Below are 22,060 nucleotides of genomic sequence, written 5' to 3' on the forward strand. Positions count from 1 at the left end.
ACAAAGAGGTACAGACTCAACTGAAGCCACAAAAAGAAATATATTGGTGTTGTTGGTCAGACCAGATCTCTCCCATACACACTCGCCAATGCCATAATGAAGGGCCTTCCATTCCAAAGAGTTCCTCACTGTTATGTCGCTCAATCCATCCTATGACGGAAGCGCCATTCAGTCCTTACCGTCTTTCGACATGAATGCCATCGCCTTGGTCTTCCTTAAGTTTAACTGAAGTCAGATTTAACATCTTAACTTCCCTTATGAAGTCATACTCTGCTAAATTGGAGGTGCAAGTTATTCTCGTGCCAAGTCCGCCATGTAGAAGAGGATGCCATCAGTACAGTCAAGGTCAGTGATACCCATTGCTGGCACTCTCCGACTTCAGCAATTTGTTTTGCTCATTGACATTTTCCAGTAGGACATTTTGGTAGGTTCAGCAAAGTTTGTCTTTAGTTATCTCATAGTTACCTCAGAACATAGGTAAAAACATTTCTTTATCATGGTTATTTGCCTTTTTTCAGAGATGTTGAGAAAACTAATAACAACTTCATTTTTTTGTTTAATCATTTCATGAGATCTTCGAAACATGGGTATAGCACTTCAATTGTCATCTTTGCTTTCCTAGTTACCGAGATATTGAAGAAAAATGATTTTTCTGTAATGGCGGCACTAATTTGCATATTTATGATTATTAATTACCATTTATTACTTTGGAAATGTTTTAATCCTATTCTGTGACCTTCAACATCTAGGTACAGACTCATCGCTTGTCATTTTTGCTTGCCTGGTTACAGAGGTTTGCTTAAAATGGTTCAAAAAGGTCAAAAATATGATTATGCAAATTAGATGGTCAAAAACTCAAAAATTCGCTTGGGAACCACTTTTTTCGGATTCAGCACACCAAAATGTGTTAAAAAGTCTGGTTCCGCACTTTTACCCCAAAATGCCTCAATCAGTCCCTTTTTCCAGAAATCCGCCTAGACTATAAGGATATTTTCAACACTTAAGTGTGTTTTGGGGGTTTTAGGGGTGTTCATTGCCTAGGTTTATAAAGTTACTTATTTCTCTTATTAATACCAGTTAAAAATCATTTTAAAAAATTAGACTGACATAAACTAACAAATTCCACATGCCGCAACGTACCTACTGAACCAATCTCCCCCATTACAATCAGTCTATACCTCCTTTAAATCATACATAAGTGCCCTAAAAACCCACTTTTTTATATACAACATTAAATACCTTACTTGTGTGTGAATCTTTCAGTCTATTGTACATAATTTAACTTGTTATTTATTTGAGTTATTTGTAAAGCGCTTAGAGGTAACTTTATATTAGGCGCTATATAAATCAAATATGTTATTATTATTGTTATTTATCACAAGTGAGCGTTTGTACCAGAAATTACAGGCGTTTCAACCCACTGAGCCTTATTTTTTCAATTTGTTTCAGGTGCTCCACTGTTCATTGTTGGAATCTCAGTCGGCGTTTTCTATGAGGAGTACGCACCGCCTGATGGTTTGTAAGTAAAGTCATTTTCTGTAAGCAGCGAAATGATTTTGATTACCAGAATAAGGTTACCAGCCAAATATCATGACATGCATGCTGGTTTTGACTGGTTCCCTGGTTGTTTGTTTTTTTTTGTTTTTTTTTAGTTGGGGGTAGGCAGCTCTACAAAACTTGGCCGTGATAAAATAAATCAAGAAAAAGAATGGGTTGAGAAAAAAAGGGACTTTAGAGGACCATAGGAAATATTAAAAGTCTATTGTTAAACCCTCATTGTTTTAATTAAGGACAAAGTTTTAACATGCTGAAAACTGTAAGTGGTTTTCCACAAAATTTCTTAAGACTTGAAACATTATATCTTGGATGCAAGTACATGTAAGCGCCAAAATACAACCTTTAATTCATGGAGAATTTTTGGGGCCAAATAGTCGTTTTTGCAACACTGACTTAAAGATTTGTTGATTGTTTTCTTTTCAGTTGCTGGATGACTCAAAAGATGATTCTCATAATCTTCGTGCCAACCGTCTCTATCTTAATCATCGTAAGTTCATCAGATTTAAACCCTTTTTACTTGACGGAAAAAAAACAATGCTACTTGCAAAAGATTATCAATGTTTTTCAAATTAAAGTACAAAATGAGCTTCATGTAAAAAGGACAGCAAATAACTATAAATTTGTACATGCTCTACATTTGTTGTGAAATTTTCTCAAACATTGTGAAGATGACCTGCTACAAAAACATACACCGTCAGAATTTGTTCACAAGGAAAATTTCTCAATGTTTTTAAAATGTTACAAAATGAGCTTCATGTAAAAGGACAGCAATGTTCAAAACTTACACTACCGGAATTTTTCACAAGGAACCATGTGCACTCCTTCGTGTGAAAAGATCTGTTGCTTATGTCGGGTGTTCACAAGATGCAGCTGACAAGATGACACTGTGCTCTAATGAGTTCCTTTAGAGCAAAATGTCCCCTTGTTACCAAGTTCTGGGATTTTTCTTTCCATGGAAATATTTCATGACATACGAGTGTTACTGGAAAATAATTTGAAGGGGTGAAACATAATGTGCACTTTTTGTCTTGTTTAGCTGAACACCGCTGTGCTGGTGATTGTGCTGAAGGTGATGATGACATCGTTGACTGCTAGAGAGAAGAGCAAGGACAGCGACACCTCACAAATCAAGTAAGACAAATTCAGTGCAATGGTAGACTTTGTCCCCGAAGTCCCCACCCCTTGAAAGAAAGTTTTCTTTAGGATTGAGAAGAGACTAGGCCTATCAACACCCCACCCCGGCTCCTCTCCATCAAGGTTTAAAGGCACTGGACACTGTTGGTAATAGTATAAAGCATTGTGAGAAACGGTTCCATCTGAAGTAACGTAGTTTTTGAGAAAGAAGTAATTTCGCACTAAAAGTATTTGATTTGAATTCGAGACCTCAGCTGAGGTGTCGACTTCAAGCATCGGAAAACACTCAACTTGTGCGACACGACAAGGTTTTTTTTTCTTCTTCATAATTCTCTCGCACCTTCGAAGACCAATAGAGTTAAACCTTTCACAGGTTTGTTGTTTTATGCATATGTTGAGATACACCAAGTGAGAAGACTGGTCTTAAACAATTACCAAAGGTGTCCAGTGCCTTTAAGCTTCTAATCAAAGGTTTTTATAGCCAGTAATCTTAAGAGTGTTTACCAAACTTCATACTAACACAATATTCTCTCTCGTATTATCCACCAGGACTGGACTGAAGGCTGCAATGGTCCTCCTGCCCCTACTGGGTCTAACCTGGGTCTTTGGATACCTCTCTGTCAGTGCATACACCTTGGTCTTCACTTATCTCTTTGCTATCTGTAACTCTCTACAGGTTGGTATAAAGCGTTATCCTATTAAACCATGAATGTAGCAGATATGTCACAAAATTTTGCTTGGTTGTCAGAAAAGCTGAAATGTTGAGATTTGCTGTTATTAATTAATAACAATCTAGGTTATATGTTTACTTATTTTATGCAACAGGTATGATACCCCTCCTACTACTCTGTTTCCCGAAAACATTTTGTCTTTTGGTAACTACTCTTTGGTGGGATTAAAGAAACTGTATTGAGAATGAAAAAAAAGAGACCCCCCCCCCCCAAAAAAAAAAAAAAACACACATTTAAAGAAAATTTCCCTTGTTTTTCTTTTTGTAGGGACTGTTCTTCTTCATTGCTCACTGCGTGATGAATATTGAGGTAAGTTTGCACTTTCTCGCTCTTTCTGAGTTGAAGTTTTATCCCTTTCTAAGTTTATGTTTTTATCTCTTTCTGAGTTGAAGTTTGGACAGCTAAGTATCATGTCTGTCTTTTTAAAGTTGCTCAAGTCAAACGTCAGGTCAAGTCTCCAGCCACCAGTTTGGAGGGCAGAGAGCAAGTAGCCAATTATTGTGTTCTTCTTTATCCCCAGAGCAAATTATTACATCTAGTCATTTCTAGCATTTCCAGATCCTGTTTGTGATTACCGCCAGTATAATAATAATCAAAGTCTTGTAAATAGCGCAGGTATCGCTAACAACAGGCGCTCATGGCGCCTGCTCAAAAAATCTGCACTCCTGTAACAACTATTTTCACTTTATTTGAATTTGCATTGAAGGTGAAGAAGGCGTACGAGCGTCGCTACGGACGCAAGAGGGCTCTCCACTCCATGGCGACCAGCTCCACAGCACCAATGTCCAGCCGCTCCGGGATATCCTCAGCTACGTCCAAGTCTATGCGCAAGCCGAGTAGCGACACCACTGAACTGACCAAACGCAACTCTACCACCACCGCAGTGACTGTAAGTCTTTTAATTTGTGACGTAAGCTGGAGGAAAAAGTGTTGACTTGATCAGTTCAAAATCTACATGCATGATATTCGTCCTACTGTAGTCTGTTTTCCGATAATATTTTTGTTTGTCATTGGAAAAATCTTAATTTGCTTTATTAGTATGGCCTGAAATATCTATTACAGCCTACACCATGTGTACTGGAGAAAAGAATTCCTATTTTTTTCCTAGGACCTTTATCATGCCCGAATCTAAAACCAGAGTATTCAGAATCAACTTAATGCAGCTTATCTGACTTTCAAAAGGTAAAAACAAAACAAAAAAACAAAACAATACGTCTTATCTAACTGCAATCGGGGACATAGAGTTATATTTTTATTTTTCCCAGAAGTTAAAGTGTAAGGCAAGCATTAACCCCTCCCTCCCATCACACAGGTTGTATGCTTGTGAAGTTGTTGATAATTGTAAACAGCCGCTAAGCAAACGGTGTGAAGCCCTTATTTACATCAGAATGTGTTCTTGTGATTTTTATTTTATTTTTGTAGGGAGTTGGTTGTGACAATCCGGCTCTGGACGTCTCCCCAAGTAAAGACTCTAGCAAGACCAAGGACGGTACCATGAATAACACCTCTGAGGTCATTGGGACTGATTCTAAGAAGACTGTAAGTATTAAATCAATGAAATCAATCTCGGCCACAAAATAAGCTTACTTGCAGAATTGATAAGTAGCAGTCATAATGATAATAATGTAGTCCTATAAAACGCACATATCCACCAGTAAGGTACTCAAAGTGCTTGAACAAAGAGAAAATTTTTTAAGACAGGTATTGAGTTCTTAAAAAATTGTTCGACCATTTTATGTAGCACCTCATACATTTTTTACAAGGTGCTGCAGTGCACTTGGCATACCCATGCAGCCATTGCTTGAAACTTTAGTATAACTGGGTTTTTTAATCTATAGTTTTAGGTCCTCTGATAAAAAAAGTACCCAATAAATGCCTGTTATTATTTACAAGGTGCTGTGGTCTAATTTGCAATCAACTAAACCAGAAAAAATCGAGGTGATCCCCTTCTCTTAACAATAAGTGTACTGGTTTTTTTTAGGTACAATACACAATACTCAAGCAAACTCTAATACTCTATCTGCTTTTCGTAAAGTCCTTAAGACTCGCCTTTTTCCATGTTAATTTCTTTCTAGTGCGCTATGATCTTGATGGAATAGCGCCTTATAAGTTTTAATTGTTATGTTATGTTTATGTTGAAGACCATTGGTTGTCGGGTGCTGTCTCGTGTATCAGTATCGCTGCTTACCAGTAGAAAGGCACGCTGTCTTTTGATTGGACCTAATATTTTTTATTGTATGATTTCTTTCAGGCACCTGGTGCGGTCAAAGTGAATGACATTCAGTGCCTCGTCAAGAACAGGTAAATAAACCACACAGTTGACGGATTGATATGACGACTAGAAGTCTCAAACCCTGTGTTAAAATAGAGTGAAATTTGAAAAATGACGTCATCGAACAAAACAAATAAATGTGTCTGTGCATTTCGAAGAGGGATTTTTTCAATTGTTTTTTTTTTGCATAAGTTTTTTCTCCCACCTTCAGCAAGACTCTATCTATCGGAAAAGGAGTGAATCACATAACTTAATTTGAGCTTGAAGCCCTCTTTGATCTTTCTTAATTTCAATATTAAAATTGATCATTTGAATTAATTTGTGATTTGAGGCATTGCATGGTGACCTATCACACATATATAAATTTGGTTTGTTTTGTATAATATAAAATAAGACAAATTCTCAGCGAAACTTAATCTACCTGGCAAGTAAATACACACATGGTGCTACCGCAAACCAAAATAATATCCATTGAATGAATTTACTTTGCCATCCCATCTATCATCAGTTTGATTCCCCTTAATTTTTATTTTGTTTTGTCAGCGAGAAAGTGAATGACGAAGAGAAGGGGTTGGTAGAGGGCGCTAAGGTTGCCATGACAACCATCCTATCAAAGGATATCAACATCAAGATGGACGGGAGTAACATTGCGTAAAAGTTTAAAGGTCGCTTCAACGTCAGACTTATTTTAGGAAGTGCTGGTTCTGTGAGAGCTGAACGAAAAATCAGCAAGAAGTTGACGAGAAACCAATAGCGCTTTGGAACAACTTTATTTAAACTGTTAAGTGTGCTTTGACATAATTTAATTTTATTCAACTTTTTATTGATTTGAACGAGCGTGTTTGTGATGATTAGTGTTTTTATTTTGAAACTGAAGGAGAGTTCTCAAATTGAGTTTTGTTTATTTTGTGGTTTAATAAAAGATGACTCCTTCTTTTCTATTAAATGTTCTCATTATTTTTTTTAATTACTTTTTAAAGACTTGAAATGTCTTTGTTACACTATAAATCTTTTCTGAGTCAAAGTTGGCTGTTTTTAATTCTTCTTCATTTTTCACTCTGAATAGAGTAGCCAGTGGCCTTACTACGTCTCCGCGTTTCAATATGGACACTCTGGTTGTCTTTGTTTGAAGGTTAAAAGCAATATGTGATTGAAATGTTAAAGTTGTTGCATATATTTTTTTCTTCTTCAGTTTTTGGTTCCACCGCATGCCTGCTGTAGAGTGTACAGAAGGTTTATGCATTATTTATTTTGGGGTTTAAATTTGTAATTGCTTAAATAATTGAAAGTGTTAGCAGTATGTGGTGACAATGTTTAGAAAATTGTACAAAAAAGATATAGTTTATATTGAAAGTGTAAATTAAAAGAACTATTTTGTGTGTAAAATACCTTATTAAAATAATATGGAAAACAAGATGAGTTAAAAAAGTAGTACACTATATATAAGATGACAATGCAAAGTTTGCCAGATACATTTGTCTTCAAAGTTTGACTTTGAAATTTTAAAAAGTAAATTATTAAAATTATCCAGCCTTACTGCAAATAAGCAAATCATGCTGTAGAATAAGGACAGATAGTCTCTCCATGTGAAAGTAAAACAATATTTAGAGTAATTGAAGTTTGTAGTAAAATCTCCTTTACATGGATGTTTAGTTCTGAAAAGCCTCAATTTTAAAGTGATGCTGTATTGTTCTTGAAACAAAATATAACTGCTAATGATTTCACTAAGCTACCAGACATTCCTATTTATTTAGATTGTGCAAGTCTCACTCACATCAGAAACAAGAAAACAATTAAGATAAAAACTTCTGCGTTTTTTAATGTCACTTGGGCAATTTCTTAATTTTTCTCAAGCGACTATAAAACAGCGGTCAAATCTTATTCTAATTTTTATTTTATTTTTGTGTTCTTTAAATTAAATTAATGTTTCTATGGATAAACTTTACTTGCCCTATAGTATGATATACATTTTTTTTTTTTTTTAAAGCTTTATTTATTTCTTAAAAGTATTTGAAGTAACAGAATTGTGCACATCTAAAACTCAATATGTTTGGGACCAACTTGGTCCCAAGAAGTCCAAATACTCACAACACTTGCACAGTCTATTGCCTTAAATATTGAGCTTAAAAAAAACCTAGCACATTGATTAGAAGTGAATCCAAATGCTGTATTTGTTTCTATATAATCGAGTGTTGTTGGCAGTTACTAAAATGTGCCTTGAAAAAATATGTTAAGATGTAGTTTTGCAGTTTTAGTTGAAATGTAGCTGGTTTTGCGAGACGTAAGTTTTAACAGAAATATTTACTTCTTAAATTGCAATATGGTAGAATAGTCTATTGATATTTATGGTGATACTTTATTATACCCATTTTCTGTTTGTCCTACTTAAATTAGTTTATTTATTACCCACCAACAGCGCAATTTGCAGCAATAACGGGATGTGTAGGAAGCGAGAAGAAGTGTTCAGGTTTAGGTGTGGGAGGAAAACCCCCAAATGGGGAAAAACCCATTCAATCAATAGGGACTGCAAACACAATCCATGTGCAAGGTTTTAGTACCAGGGGCCAATTTCATAGAGCTGCTTAAGCACAAAATTTGCTTAAGCACGAAAATAGCTTGCTTATTTTACACATGTTACTGGCCAAAATTTCATGACATATACATTGCTTGTGACTGGTATTTAGCTATTGTTCACTTAGCATAATAATTGAGTGGAGTCTTGGCCGGTAATCTGATTTTACTAAGCAAGGATTTTTTTGCTTAAGCAAAATTTTGTGTTTAAGCAGCTCTATGAAATTGGGCCCTGGTGGGATTCGAACCGGGTCCACAGAGGGAAAGAAACCACTGAACCAACCTGATATCACATCAAGGCCACATCCAAGCTTAAAGGAACACGTTGCCTTGGATCGGACGAGTTGGTCTATTAAAAGCGTTTGAAACAGTTTGTTATGAAATGCATAATGGTTAGAAAGATGTAAAAGTAGAATATAATGATCCACACAAGTATCACTCGAAATTGCACGATTGTCCTTTTACGTCGCGAACTATCACGGTCGGCCATTTATGTTGACTCCCATAAATGGCCGACCGTGTTAGTCGACAGGGTAAAAAGAAAACCACGCAATTTCGAGGCATATTTGTGTAGATCATTGTATTCTACTTTTTACAATATCTTTCTAACCATATACATTTTACAACAAACGGTAATACAGAACGCTTTTCAAAGACCAACTCGACCGATCCAAGGCAACGTGTTCCTTTAAAGAGACATAAATTACATTGTGGTTTTGCCTGGTAACCTTTTTAGGTCAAGCATTTTTTTTCTTTTACACTTAGCAGATTTTAGAAATTTAGGCAAGCACTCATGATCTCTTTATGGCCATGACACATTGGGCAGCAAGTTTTACTTTGTGGTCATTGTAATTTCTGTATCTTGTTATTATTAAAATTAGAAAGAAAAAGCTTTATGTGACTTCCCTTTCAACATCCGTCCATAACTATAACTTGATATTATAAAGTACATTATAAACTCAGTGTAATTTGTAAAATTTGTTATTTTATAAGTCATAGAAGTCAAGAAATTACAAGAAACATGTTAAAATGTATAGGCACAAGAGTAAACATATTTACAGATTAAAGATAGATTTGCACATTTACTTAAAACTGTATCAATATGGTCATGGTGGAAAACAATTCTCTCAATGTTTGCTTGAAATGTTGTAGTTATTGCTAAGGATTCAACAAAAAAATGGTGTTTGATTTAATCCGAAATCTCATCACAAAGTTCATAATAGAGCCATGTGTTGAAGTCGTATTTCAGATGTTTAAAACCCTAAAAAGACACAGGTGATTACTATTGCTAATTTCTCCTGACTTGCACACACTATTGGTAGTTACTCAAAATAATTATCAGCGTAAAACCTCAACTGGTAACGAGTATAATGGGGAGAGGTTGATAGTATAAAACATTGTGAGAAACAGCTCCCTCTGAAGTGACGTTGTTTTTGAGAAAGAAGTAATTTTCCACGAATTTGATTTCGAGACCTCAAGTTTAGAATTTGAGGTCTCGAAATCAAGCATCTGAAAGCACACAACTTCGTGTTACAAGGGTGTTTTTATGTAGTTATCTCGCAACTTCGACCACCAATTGAGCTTAAGTTTTCGCAGGTTTGTTATTTTATGCATGTGTTGAGATAGACCAAGTGAGAAGACTTGTCTTTGACAATTACCAATAGTGTCCAGTGCCTGGAAGTCAAACATTCTGATAGGATTGTTGATCCATGATCGCGGCTGTTTGTGACAGTTTTTACAGCTCTACTAACATTTAGTTTGGATCCTTCGACCCTGATGATTGAAATCATCATTTGGGATTGGCTGCCCTTCCAAGGTAAACAAAAACAAAAAAACATGCCCAACTCAAAAAGTTTGGTTTCTAATATATCAGATTTTTTTCGGGGTAAACTGAGGGCGGTTTTTTGTTTTCCATTTTAAAGTTTCAATGGTGTGGTAAATATAACATGTCCTACCTCCGCCTAATTTTTTCACTTTCATCCCGTTTTTATGGCAAAAACAGCTTATCGTCTGTACTTTCTTTTCTGAAAATGTCTGCCATGCAAAGGGTTGGGAGTTATCAAAAGTGCTGATACAACTTGACACTATATGTTGTCCGTGTGCATTAAAATGCAAGAAAAATAAACAAATATATAACAATATTGGATCTGTTAAATTTCATGAAAGGTAGAGGAATTAAGTTCTGAGAGACTATCAGGCCGGTGCGTGGCAGATGCAATTGTGTCTGTCATCCAATACTGTCCGTCCCGTTGTCCGTCGCGGCGGACATGGACATGTACATGTATGTGCGCGAGTAAGCGATCGTGCACGCAAGCACTTGATGTACATGTATGTACGTATATGCAGCATGAATAGCCACGTATTTTATGATTGCAGCGAATACCCAACGGCTCAACCTTTCCCATGTCATTCATGACATGCATGCTAGCTTGTAAAACAAATGGCGAACGTGTTCCGTCGACCAAGGGCGTTTAATTTGCTGCAAGGACGGTTTTGCACGGGGATGACACAACTGCATATGCAAATGTATCCGGGCGGACACAATTGCATTTTTGCAGCAGCGTCCGGGTGGACACGATTGCATATGCAAAACCGTCCTGCGGACATTGTTGCATATGTGCCCTATACTCCTCCCTTTTAATTCCCTGTTCCACAACAAAAAACCAACAACCTTTATGGAGTGGAGGTGCCCCCCGACTATTTAATTGGACTATTTGAATGTATCAATCCATGAATGAATGTGTGGTTTATGGATCCCCCCTTTGTCACTCCAGCTTACCCACGCACAAAGTCCATTTATGATCGGATGGTCAACTCTCAAACCATCCCCAGGCCTTCCCTCCCCATTAGCTCCCCCCTCCTTTTGTCTCCCCATTAGTTGATTACCCCCTCGCTTTAACTCTGTTTTTTTGTTTTGTTCACTCTAGTCATCGAGGTTTTCATGTTTTCACACGACTGATTAATTCGTTCTTACACTGATGTACATGTTTGTTGTGTTGTCAGTGTGTGCATTTTTTCAAAATGTCAGGTTTTTGTAAAGGCTACACGCTCCATTTATAAAAACTTTGAAGCCTATGAAAAAAACTATTGAAGCCACGCCTACTATTGCAACCACGCCTTCTTCCAAAATGTCCTTTATCGACCTTTCTTTTGTTGATAAACAAACCGCCTTGGTTGGCATGGTCGGCCGAATGTTAGTAAAACACTAAATCTTAAAAACAGATGTTTTAACCAAATTCAGCATTCTCTGCAAACTTTAAATTAAATAAAATACCTCTCATAATTATTTGTTTTGTTTTTAACAAAATCAACAAATTTGGTTACATTGTTACAAAAAAATAGCGATCTTTTCTTAATTTGCACTTACGGCTTTCCATAGTTTTCCAGTCTGGGTTGGCAAAAACTCGGGCTGTGACGTTGCAAAAGAAAGCTCTATTCTTCTGCGTGACACTACTACGGTCGAGTAAACAACACGTGCGTAAAATTGGCAAAACCAGTCAAAACACGCACGGATGATGCCGCATGTACACACAGCAGCAGTACATTCACCGCACTCAAACAGGGCAGTAATGGCGGAATGTTGAATTCGGTTCGGGTTGCCTGCATATTTCGAGCTAATGCTTGGGTTTGTCGTCAAGTAGTAAAACCCCTGGAGTAGTTTGTAATAATCCACATTATGTCATACTTCACGGGACTGAGGTTTTACTGCCGGGAGCTCGATGAAAAGTGTTGAAAAGGAGGTAAGTCTCCAATTTGTTTGGGACTCATTTTGTACTTCTTCTACTACATTCATGATTCAACAAGTGGCCGCGAGGTCAAATTTTCCGCACAACGCCACCAGTTTAGGAAAAGTTTCCGTATTGCGCCACCACTTTTTCATTCGAAATAAAATAATATAGTATCTAATTTACCTGATTGATATATCCCTTTTTGTAAAAATGAGTGAAAAAGTGGTGGCGCCATACGGAAAGTTATCCATAGGCAGAACTGAACAATTGGTGGCGGAATAAAGAAGTTGTTCTGGCCCCCTGGTTTAGTTTGAGCCTGAGCTGGCTGGCTGGAGTCTTGCCAAAAATCGATTTGGTTTTCCAGTCCCTACCTCACTGATGTGAGTTTTTCCCGGATAACTTTCCGTATGGCACCACCATCTTTTCCCTCATTTTTACAAAAAAGAAAAAGGGATATCTCATTGAGGTAAATTAGATACTATATTATTAGTATATTATTTCATATCGAATGAAAAAGTGGTGGCGCCATACAGAAACTTTTCCTTAATTACGATTTACTTAGTGAGTAAGGGGGCGGTCCTACTACTTGCCGTCAACTCGCCGACTTGCCGTCAACTCGCCCGCAAATCATTTTCGTGCCGTCAACTCATTACATTTACTTGAAAATTTATAAACGGGGCACGGAAGTGTTAAGTCTGAGCTAAACTACATATTTCTCATGGTTTTCGGTACAAATTCATTCACAAAAACGACTTTGTGTTGATAAAAAAAGTACCAATCATTTACATCTTGGGCCAAGATTAATCCATATGAAAAAGCAAGATGGTGGTCTTGTTTAAATAAACTTAATCCAAAAGTGTTTCCTTTCTGTTTAAATAATGAACTTAAATGTAAAATTTAACTAGATCTACAAATTGTATTTCCCCTGCAAACATTACACCATTGGCTAATTATTTACGATATATCGCCAACAATATATCGTGATATTCGATATAATCGCGGTTAATTAAATTTAACATCATCAGTCTTCATACAGTGAAAGTTGTAAAAGAGACAGTTGCAGCATAAGAGAGGTGTTGTAATGACCTATTCTTCTGGTTTTACTCCAATCCAATGGGGTGTAAAACTAGGGGACATTACTTACATGCGTTTAAGATGTTAACGTCTGCGCATGACAGACTGCTCTATTGTTTGCATGACTAATAAGTTCGCGCTAGTGCTACTTGCACACACGTGGGGGTGCAGCACACACGTGGTGGTGCAGTGAGCATGCAGTGATGGTGCAGTGAGCATGCAGTGACCCTGGCGTTCTGCAGACGCACTAACGCTACAGACGTTACAAACGCTTTTCAAACACCAACTTGTCCAATCCAAGGAAACGAGGTCCTTAAAAACAATGCTTAGTAAGGGAAAAGAGCAAGGTTTAATTCTGACATACTTGCTATCACTGTGCAAAGAACCAGGTTGCCACATGGTCTCTTGGCAACCCCGTCTGTCCTCTTCCAGCCAGCCTTCCCGGCCCAATTGTAACCCAGGGTTACTTTGTGCTCCATTACGCTCGTCATGATTCTTCTCACCGCATCTTTGACTGTTGAGTCTCCAATGAGCATCAGGTGGTTCATCTGCATCAAAAAGAACACTCAATTACACTCAATATGCATGATGGAATTTGCTAGATTATGATACTTAATCTTTTTGTCTATACATACCTAATGTGCGTTAGCGCTAAAAGCGTGGTACTTGTGATATCAATACTCGTATGCAAACGCACAAATATTGGCCAGTCAAACAGAACTTGCACAAGTTTAGAATATACATTTTTCAGAACACTGACTGACACAGTAATGTGATAGATGTCTCTTAGAAACATATATGTATATATCTCAAAATATGCATAAAATAACAAACCTGTAAAAATGTTAGCTCATACGGTCATTGAAGTTGCAAGATTAAAATGAAAGAAAAAACACCTTTGTCACACGAAGTTGCGTGCTTTCAGATGATTGATTTCGAGACCTCAAGGTCTAAATCTGTGGTCTCAAAATCAAATTCGTGCAAAAATACTTCTTTCTCAAAAACCCGTTAATTCAGAGGGAGCAGTTTCTCACACTGTTAAAACCATTATATATACCACAATCTTTGTCTTCAAACTTTCCTCTAACGGGTCTACCTCTTCATTTGATGTCAGAGGCAGATGAATATCTTCTGGTAGCTCCTCTACCTCTACTGTGTGGTTAAGTTTTGCCAGGATGGCCTGCTGGACCTTCCTGATCCCTGCCAGCTCCTCCTGAATTGCCTTCTGAAGGAGCTGCATCTCACTGATTGCCTTCAAAAGAGTCCTATCAGTAGCTGCAATGGTTGATTTATACAAAGAGTCCTATCAGTAGCTGCAATGGTTGATTTATACAGAGTCCTAACAGTAGCTGCAATGGTTGATTTATACAGAGTCCTATCAGTAGCTGCAATGGCCATCAACTCGTCTACATAGCCTGCACATAAATCGAACAAGAATAGTTTTGATTTATTACAAATGTTTAATTTTTTACAGTGAAACAACTCGTTCTCAGGGTTCCTCATAGCCAAAATATTCCTGAGTCAAACAAGAGCCTTTTTCTTACCATATTTACAGGGTTCTTTCACTGCCTTCACAGTCGCACTCCCTTTCTTGTACTTCGGTTTGTTGAGTTGGTATCTTAGATTACCTGCCCTTGTTTTTGCCTGTGCGCTGTCACTAATCTCATTATAATGAAGAGCAGTCATCTGTAACCTTTCAAAAACAAATACAATTTTAAAAGGTTAGAAATTATAATATTATGTTTACCAACAATAGGCATTATTCAAGGGGTGACAAGTTTCATTGAAAATAGGTGAAAACAGAGAGCGAAAAAGGTTAAAATGACATGTATAAAAACGGGCCAGATCGACATTCACATACTGTTTTGCAACCAACAATGCAACAATACATGAAGACATTTGGGGCTTTTTTAATCTTGTTTTACCCTACACATGAACTGTTTGTCGCCAAACTAACCTGCAGGTCATCCCATGATATGTGTACGCATTCATCTTGGGTGCAAAGTAGTTTAGAACGCTGTGGAAGGATTCCAGCGATGATGTCTGCCTTGTTGTTGACATCATCGTGATATCGTTAAGAAGCATCGTCTTGGTCAGGATACTCGTCAACTTTTCGGTCGCTAGTGTACCTTCAGTTAAAACAACAAGATTATGTTATATCATTACAAATAAGTTACTTCAACCTTCTAGATGTATTTTATTTGTACTATTTAATTAACAGGTTGGAAATAAAAACCACTATGGTTGGTGCGTTTTTTTTTTTTTTATTTCTTGCATCCTATAAATTTACCACCAATCAATTTAAAAAAAAATAACAGTTTCATCAAATCAATTAGTTTTCAATCATTAGTTTCAGGGTCTGGTTGGCATTTCCAACAAACTAAGCGAATTGTGTGCGACTAAATCTCACGTAAAACCCCGAGCAAGTGACAAAAGTTATACTAAAAATACCACAAAAAAACCACCCACCACTCTCGCGCGGTACCTGCACGTTGGAGCGCGAAACTCTGTTCATTATAATATAGTAGTATGGTGGTACTGTCTACGTTTCACACACAAATTTACCTTAACTTTCTCCCGTTTCTGGATCCCTTTCCGATGCTTCCTTTTGGCTGGAGACTTCTCGGTTGCTCTGAATATGGTGGGGATGGCCTCTGGCTTCAAAAAGCGTTTCCTTTTTAGACCAAATTCTTGGTGGAGTCCACCCTCGAAGCATTCTGGCGTGAAGTGTGAGCAGAAAACCGTATGTTCGACTTGAATTGATGTACTAAAAAAAGTATACGCGCCTTTTAAACATGACGCACATGGCGCTCGCAGTTTTGTACGCTCTTCAGCAGATTGTGCGTTCACATTTGCTGCATTTTTCTGCTTCGATGACACATAGAAAAGAACAAACGCACTGTCATGCTAATAGCCGTACAATTGCCGTACAAAATTTCAAGCTTTTGTATTGGTTTGTACATAAACATGGATGCGCCCACACGGCTTCAAAACCTTAGTGCGTGTATAACGGGGTGTTAGCGCTCTAGTCAATATATATAGCTCTATGATTGAGGCAGACTTTGCCTGTAATGCGTAGAGTAAACACAATTGCAAAGTACATGTACGGACCAAGTCGTGAGTTTGTACGTTTCAAAGAGTGTTTTGTTGTCCTCCATTCTTACCCCCTTGTTGGATCTTTAACCCGTCCTTTCCTCCTCCATACTAGCTACATATAAGTGTCTGGTTGGTCGCTCCCAAGACTACATCATAAATTATCGTCATATCTGCAGCCAGTTTGACGATTGTCGACAAGTGTATGCAGACCATTGTTGTGTCTTATCCATGTCCTTTACTCTGATGCAATCTTGGTGGAACCACCCACATTCATCTTCCTCATCTCCACATGTTTTACGCTGAACACATCTGATCTTATCACTATCAACATCTGTCATCGAGCAAGCGTTCCTCAAACTTCTGCTCTTTCAGTGCAGAACTATATGTGACCCACTCTGGAAAAAGGTTACATACACGTATGTCGCCCCTTCCATTCTGGAGATATGATGATTTTGCATAATACTTATTTCTTTGGAGCTCGATTTTAATAACTGAGAAAACATGCTTTATAATGCTTGGCTCTAAGTGGGAAATCAGCTTCAATGTCTTGCATTCAGAAACCCTAGCAACAGACATGTTTCTGTTGTCCTATCACTTTGAAAATTAACAAGTTGACTTGGGAATGTTTTTCAAATACTTTGGAGGTAAAAAAAAGGTTTTTTTGACAGTTTCAACTAATTTGCATAATGTGAAAAAAAATCGCAACTGCACAAAAGGGCATCTATTGGGGAAATTAATGATGGAAACGGATTTGCATCAAGACTGTGTTGGGAACCGTGTATCTTCTTATACAAACTGTGTTAATCATAAAAGCAGCACTGAATTTTGGGTTTAAAAAGTGGGTTTTTGTATAAAAAATAAATCAAAACAGTACCAACTTAACTATCGCAATGAACTTTTACTTTTTTTGGTTGCTAATGTGGCTGTAGACCTCCTGTAGACCTTCCTCCTGGACCTCCCGCAGCTGGGTCGTCATTGATGCCTGGATCGAGCCCTTCAGCACCCTGGACCATTCGGAAATTTTAAGTGTCTTGTAACGATGGTGCGTCCTTACAGAAGTCCAGTGATATCAAATTGTTAGGTTTAACTCATTGTAAATTTCTTTGGGGTCTCGGGCAATTCCACAGGGTCCCAAAACTTTTGGCTCTCTCTGTCAAATAAAGTAACAAAATAAATGAAAATATGTCAACCAACGAAATAAATTAATAAAATAAAATACAAACTCGATAAATTAATTAATGAAGAAGCAAACAAGTACTATGAAGAAGAAGCAAAACAAACCAAAACCGATGAAACAGGAACACCGTAATAGTACACTGTAGGCTGACAAAAACATCTTTGCATGGTAGTAATTTTTTTAAGTTGCCTGGGTAAACCACAATTTACCTGCTTGTAGTCTTTGATCTGGACATACAGCTTCCCTTGTCCAATATGAGTTTTCAGTCGAGCACCAGTCAGCTCGTACCCGACAGCAAACACCGCCTTCTGCAACTGCTTATCGCAGTAGTTAAGGAAGGCCAGCTGGCTTGAGGTGACCTCTCTGGTGGGGGGTAGTCAGTGTCACACTGTCAGTGTCAGCATGGAGCTAGCTACGGCATCATGGTCAGCATGGCATGGAGTGACCGTAGCCAGTCTCGTTCCTTCCCAGACCATCTCATTGAATCATAGAAACCATACGTCCACAGTATAGTCTGGCCCTATCTAAAACATTACGGATACAGGGATCAAGTGGACAGGAAGCCATACTATATCCCACAGTTCCGTTTTTGCACATAAGAACGAACATCGCACATAATATTAAATTATCGCATATGTATGTATATCACAAAACATCGATACAAATGATTGCATATAATATGTATTTAAAAAAATTCAAATGTTTATAAAGTAGCGCATATATTAAACAATAATCGCGTGTTCGCATATAATATATATTATAAAATTATCAACCCTTATATTGCAAGTTATCGCACATATATTACAAATTAGTGCATTGCATACAAAAAAACGAATATTGCACATAGTCATCGCATACATATGAGAAACATCGCACATACATTGTACATATCGAATATTGCAATGTTTGACACGCCATAGTGCAAGCCTTCTTTCCTAATATGCCCCAGCTTTCCGTAAAGGATGGTGTGGAGGCTTCACTGTATTTTTTAGGTAAGGCAGGGGGGAGTTTAGATTGCCTTGTCGGAAAAACCGTAACCTGTTTGGTGATATGTTTCTGGGCAGATGTCAGCTTTGATAATTATGTGAGGTTTGTGGCATCACTGTGGGTTAATCTCAGCCCTGTATGCTTCGTTCTTGAAAGGGCGGGGGCACCAAGGCATTTTCTCCTTGGTTAAGTGCTCCCTATATGAGGATTTTGTAAATTTCTTCAGGAGCATTTCATTGGGCACCAAGGCAATGACCAGTTGCATGGAGGCAATCGCCTTCGTTGCCTCCATGAATAATCAGGCTTCGAATGCAGTAGATACTCTGGAACAATTCATCCATGTTGGACTCCTTAAGAATTTTGTATTCTCATTTCATCACTGAGAACTTAATATTCCACAAGCCCTATTCAAAAAAATGTTTAAAGACAATTCAGTGTGGAGCCTGGAGGGGTTATCTGTAGATTAAGAATCGCTTCAGAAAATAATCCATTGGAGCTAGAAATTTAGAAATCTCATCTCACTGAGAACTTAAATATGTGTAAGAAAAGTTAAATGTGGTGATCTAGATGGATCATCTGTGGATAATAATTGTTGAAGGAAATACTCCCTGGAAGCTATGAAACTCGGAAATCTCATCTCATTGAGAAATAAATATACCATCAGATATATAATTAAAAAAAGTGCAAGGAAAATTCAATGTGGAGCTCTAGATGGATTATTTGTGGATAAGAATTGATTCAGAATTGCTGTAGAAGGAGTTATGGTGCATTGTACGTGTACCTGAATTCCTCCGAGTGCATAAAAAGACACCAAGTTAAAAACATCTGAGAAACACAAAAGTAGGATCTAGAGATTGAGTGGCAAGAAATTTGAATGATGTAGTCACTTTCGCGGATATGTAAATAGACAGTGAACTCATCAAACTACTCGGAATATTTAACTGCATATAGAATAAATGGGACTTGTGCAGTAGAAGGAGTTATGGTGCATGATACCTGTACCTGAATTCCTACGAGTGCATAAAAAGACAAAAAGTTAAAACATCTGAGAAACACAAAAGCAGAATCTAGCCGATTGAGTAGGAATGATATTAAACAAAGCAGTCATTTTCGTGGATATGTAAATAGATGTTGAACTCATCAAACTATTTGGAACATTTCACACCAAGACTAAATGGAACTTGTGCAGTAGAAGGAGTTATGGTACATTATACGTGTACCTGAATTCCTCTGAGTGCAATGGACACTAAGTTGGAAACATCTGAGAAACACAAACGCTGCCGTCTAGAAATTGCATAGCAAGGAAAGAGATGCAAAATGCATATACTTTCGTGAACATGTAAATGGACATTGTACTTATCAAACATTTCACAGCAAGACTTGTGCTGTAGAAGGAGTTATGGTGCATTGTGCGTGTACCTGAATTCCTTTGACTGCACATAAAGACACAAAGTTAAAAACTTGAGAAGAAATAAGTTCATATGAGAAACACAAATTTATCCATCAGGAGATTGAATGGCAAGGAGAGGAACAAACAAATGCAGCCATCTTCCCAGACGTCTAAATGCACATTTAACATAATCAAGCGGCTTGGAGCATTTTACTTCCAGCCTTAAAGGAACACATTGCCTTGGATCGGTCGAGTTGGTCTTTGAAAAGCGTTTGTAACCGTTTGTTATAAAATGCATATAGGTAGAAAGATGTTGTTAAAGTAGAATACAATGATCCACACAAACATGGCTCAAAATCACACGGTTTTCCTTTTACCTCGTCGACTAACAGGGTCGGCCATTTATGGGAGTCAAATTTTAGACTCCCATAAATGGCCGACCGTGTTAGTTTGTACAGTAAAAGGAAAACCACGCAATTTCGAGGACATCTTGTGTGGATCATTACATTCTACTTTTAAAACATCTTTCCAACCATATGATTTTTTTTTTTTAAATGGTTACAAACGCTTCAAATAGACCAACTCGTCTGATCCAAGGCAACCTGTTCCTTTATAATGACTTATGTGATAGAAGGAGTAATGGTACTATAAATGTACCTGAATTCCTTTTGAGTGTACAAGCTACACACCAAGTTGTCAGACTGGAGTAGAATTGTATTACTCTTTTATACACGGATGCATCCATCTAGAGTTTGAATGACGAGCAGAGACATTTTAATATTGCAGCCACTTGAATTTTCTGGACAAAAATGCACAATAAATACCTAGAGCTTTTTGGGGATATTTAATTTTCAGGGAATGATTTTATCCAGTTTTTCTGCATGGCAAATGTTGTTTATCCTTGTAATCTGCAATGCACATGAAATTAACTTCATACACATGTATCTAGGCTTAAATGAAAATATGCTTAATTTCGACCTCTGCTGAAGTTTTATTAATCAGGCAAGGGGAGATAAACACCAGGGACCAATTTCACAAAGCCTTCTAAGCACAACAATTTGCTTAGCATGAAATTTCTTTTATGATAAAAACAGGATTATACCATATACCAAATTGCCACATGATTTTCATATCTTCATATCTAGGCTTAGTTGGACTTGCATATATATCGCAGAAAGAGTTATGGTGATTGCTCATGTATGTACCTGAATTCCTCAAAAATTGTACGGAGGACTTTTTTTTGAGACTTGAAAAGAAATGTAGTATCTTTAAACAAAAAAATATAAAGAATCACTGGATCGATTCTGTTTCAAATCCAAACATGTTTAACTGAACAGGGGTCGAAATTGCCGCTACCCTTGGACTACCAGATTTACAGCCGGGCTACTCATTTTTCCAGTTTGATAGCCTGGCGGGCTAGTGGGAAAGTAATGAACAAATCAATATCACAAACAGCAATAAACTGTGCTGAAGTTTGTGCCGTGACATAATGGGTTTTTCCAGGCTACCACAAATTCATCAGGGCTACAAAAGTTCTTGGTTACTAGCCCTGCTAACTACCATGAAAATATACTTAATTTCGACCCTGCTGAAGTTTGATTAATCAGGCAAGGGGAAATAAACACCAGGGCCCAATTTTACAAAGCCTTTAAGCACAAAATTTTGCTTAGCATGACATTTCTTCCTTGATAAAAACAGGATTACCAACCAAATTGCCACATGATTTTCAGGATAAGCAGACAGCAGCTGAATACCAGTGTCAAGCAACATCAACATGCAACAAATGGACATTTGGTTGGTAATCCTGTTTTTATCAAGGAAGACATTTCATGCTTAGCAAATTTTTGGCTAGCAGGCTTTATGAAATTGGGCCCAGATTGATCCAATTTCATACATGTAGATCCATGTAGCATACATGTAGCAAAACAAGTATGGCTTAACATTTTTCTGCTTAGCGAAACTAAGCAGGATACCAGTTACATTTTTTACATGTCAAATTGTATTGGTAACCTAATTCTGGTAAGCAAGTGAAACTGTGTGAAGTATGATTGAGCTGTCGGGAAGTCTAGTTGGTTGGACTCTGTTTGGTGAACGGTTGTATACAAACAACATCAGTGCTTGGTATTAGAACCTGTGCCTAACTTTACTTGATATTTAATCAATTCGGTTCTGGTCAGTTCATTAATAATTTGTCCACATAAACACACTGAAAGAAGACAATTTATGATATTTAATCACTTCGGTTTTGGTCAGTTCTATTAATATTTTTCCATACTAGACAAATTATACAATAAATTAAAGTAAACACGCAGTCACCCAAATCCTTTAAGATAAATCTTAGTG

The 22,060-nt window shown here is 37.4% G+C and overlaps 1 protein-coding gene across 1 annotated transcript; it reads left to right on the plus strand.

Annotated features, from left to right (window-relative positions):
• Positions 1–1,446: 1,446 nt before the first annotated feature.
• On the plus strand, positions 1,447–8,013 carry LOC117293683 (adhesion G-protein coupled receptor D1-like). Its single transcript, XM_033776085.1, has 9 exons — positions 1,447–1,519; positions 1,981–2,044; positions 2,594–2,688; positions 3,241–3,367; positions 3,690–3,731; positions 4,129–4,311; positions 4,845–4,961; positions 5,674–5,723; positions 6,238–8,013. Exons 2-9 carry the CDS (start codon positions 1,988–1,990, stop codon positions 6,347–6,349), a joined length of 783 nt encoding a protein of 260 aa, XP_033631976.1. The 5' UTR covers positions 1,447–1,519; positions 1,981–1,987; the 3' UTR covers positions 6,350–8,013.
• The last annotated feature ends 14,047 nt before the right edge of the window (positions 8,014–22,060 follow it).

The sequence above is a fragment of the Asterias rubens genome, chromosome 8, assembly GCF_902459465.1.
Source record: "Asterias rubens chromosome 8, eAstRub1.3, whole genome shotgun sequence".
NCBI classification, from domain to species: domain Eukaryota; kingdom Metazoa; phylum Echinodermata; class Asteroidea; order Forcipulatida; family Asteriidae; genus Asterias; species Asterias rubens.

What these genes read in the sequence shown, in the direction of transcription:
- LOC117293683 (XM_033776085.1), top strand. Translation starts at nt 1,988, where the DNA reads ATGACTCAAAAGATGATTCTCATAATCTTCGTGCCAACCGTCTCTATC. An exon ending in CCGTCTCTATCTTAATCATC is followed by an intron (nt 2,045 to 2,593) that starts GTAAGTTCATCA and finishes TGTCTTGTTTAG; the next exon opens with CTGAACACCGCTGTGCTGGT. An exon ending in GGACTGATTCTAAGAAGACT is followed by an intron (nt 4,962 to 5,673) that starts GTAAGTATTAAA and finishes GATTTCTTTCAG; the next exon opens with GCACCTGGTGCGGTCAAAGT.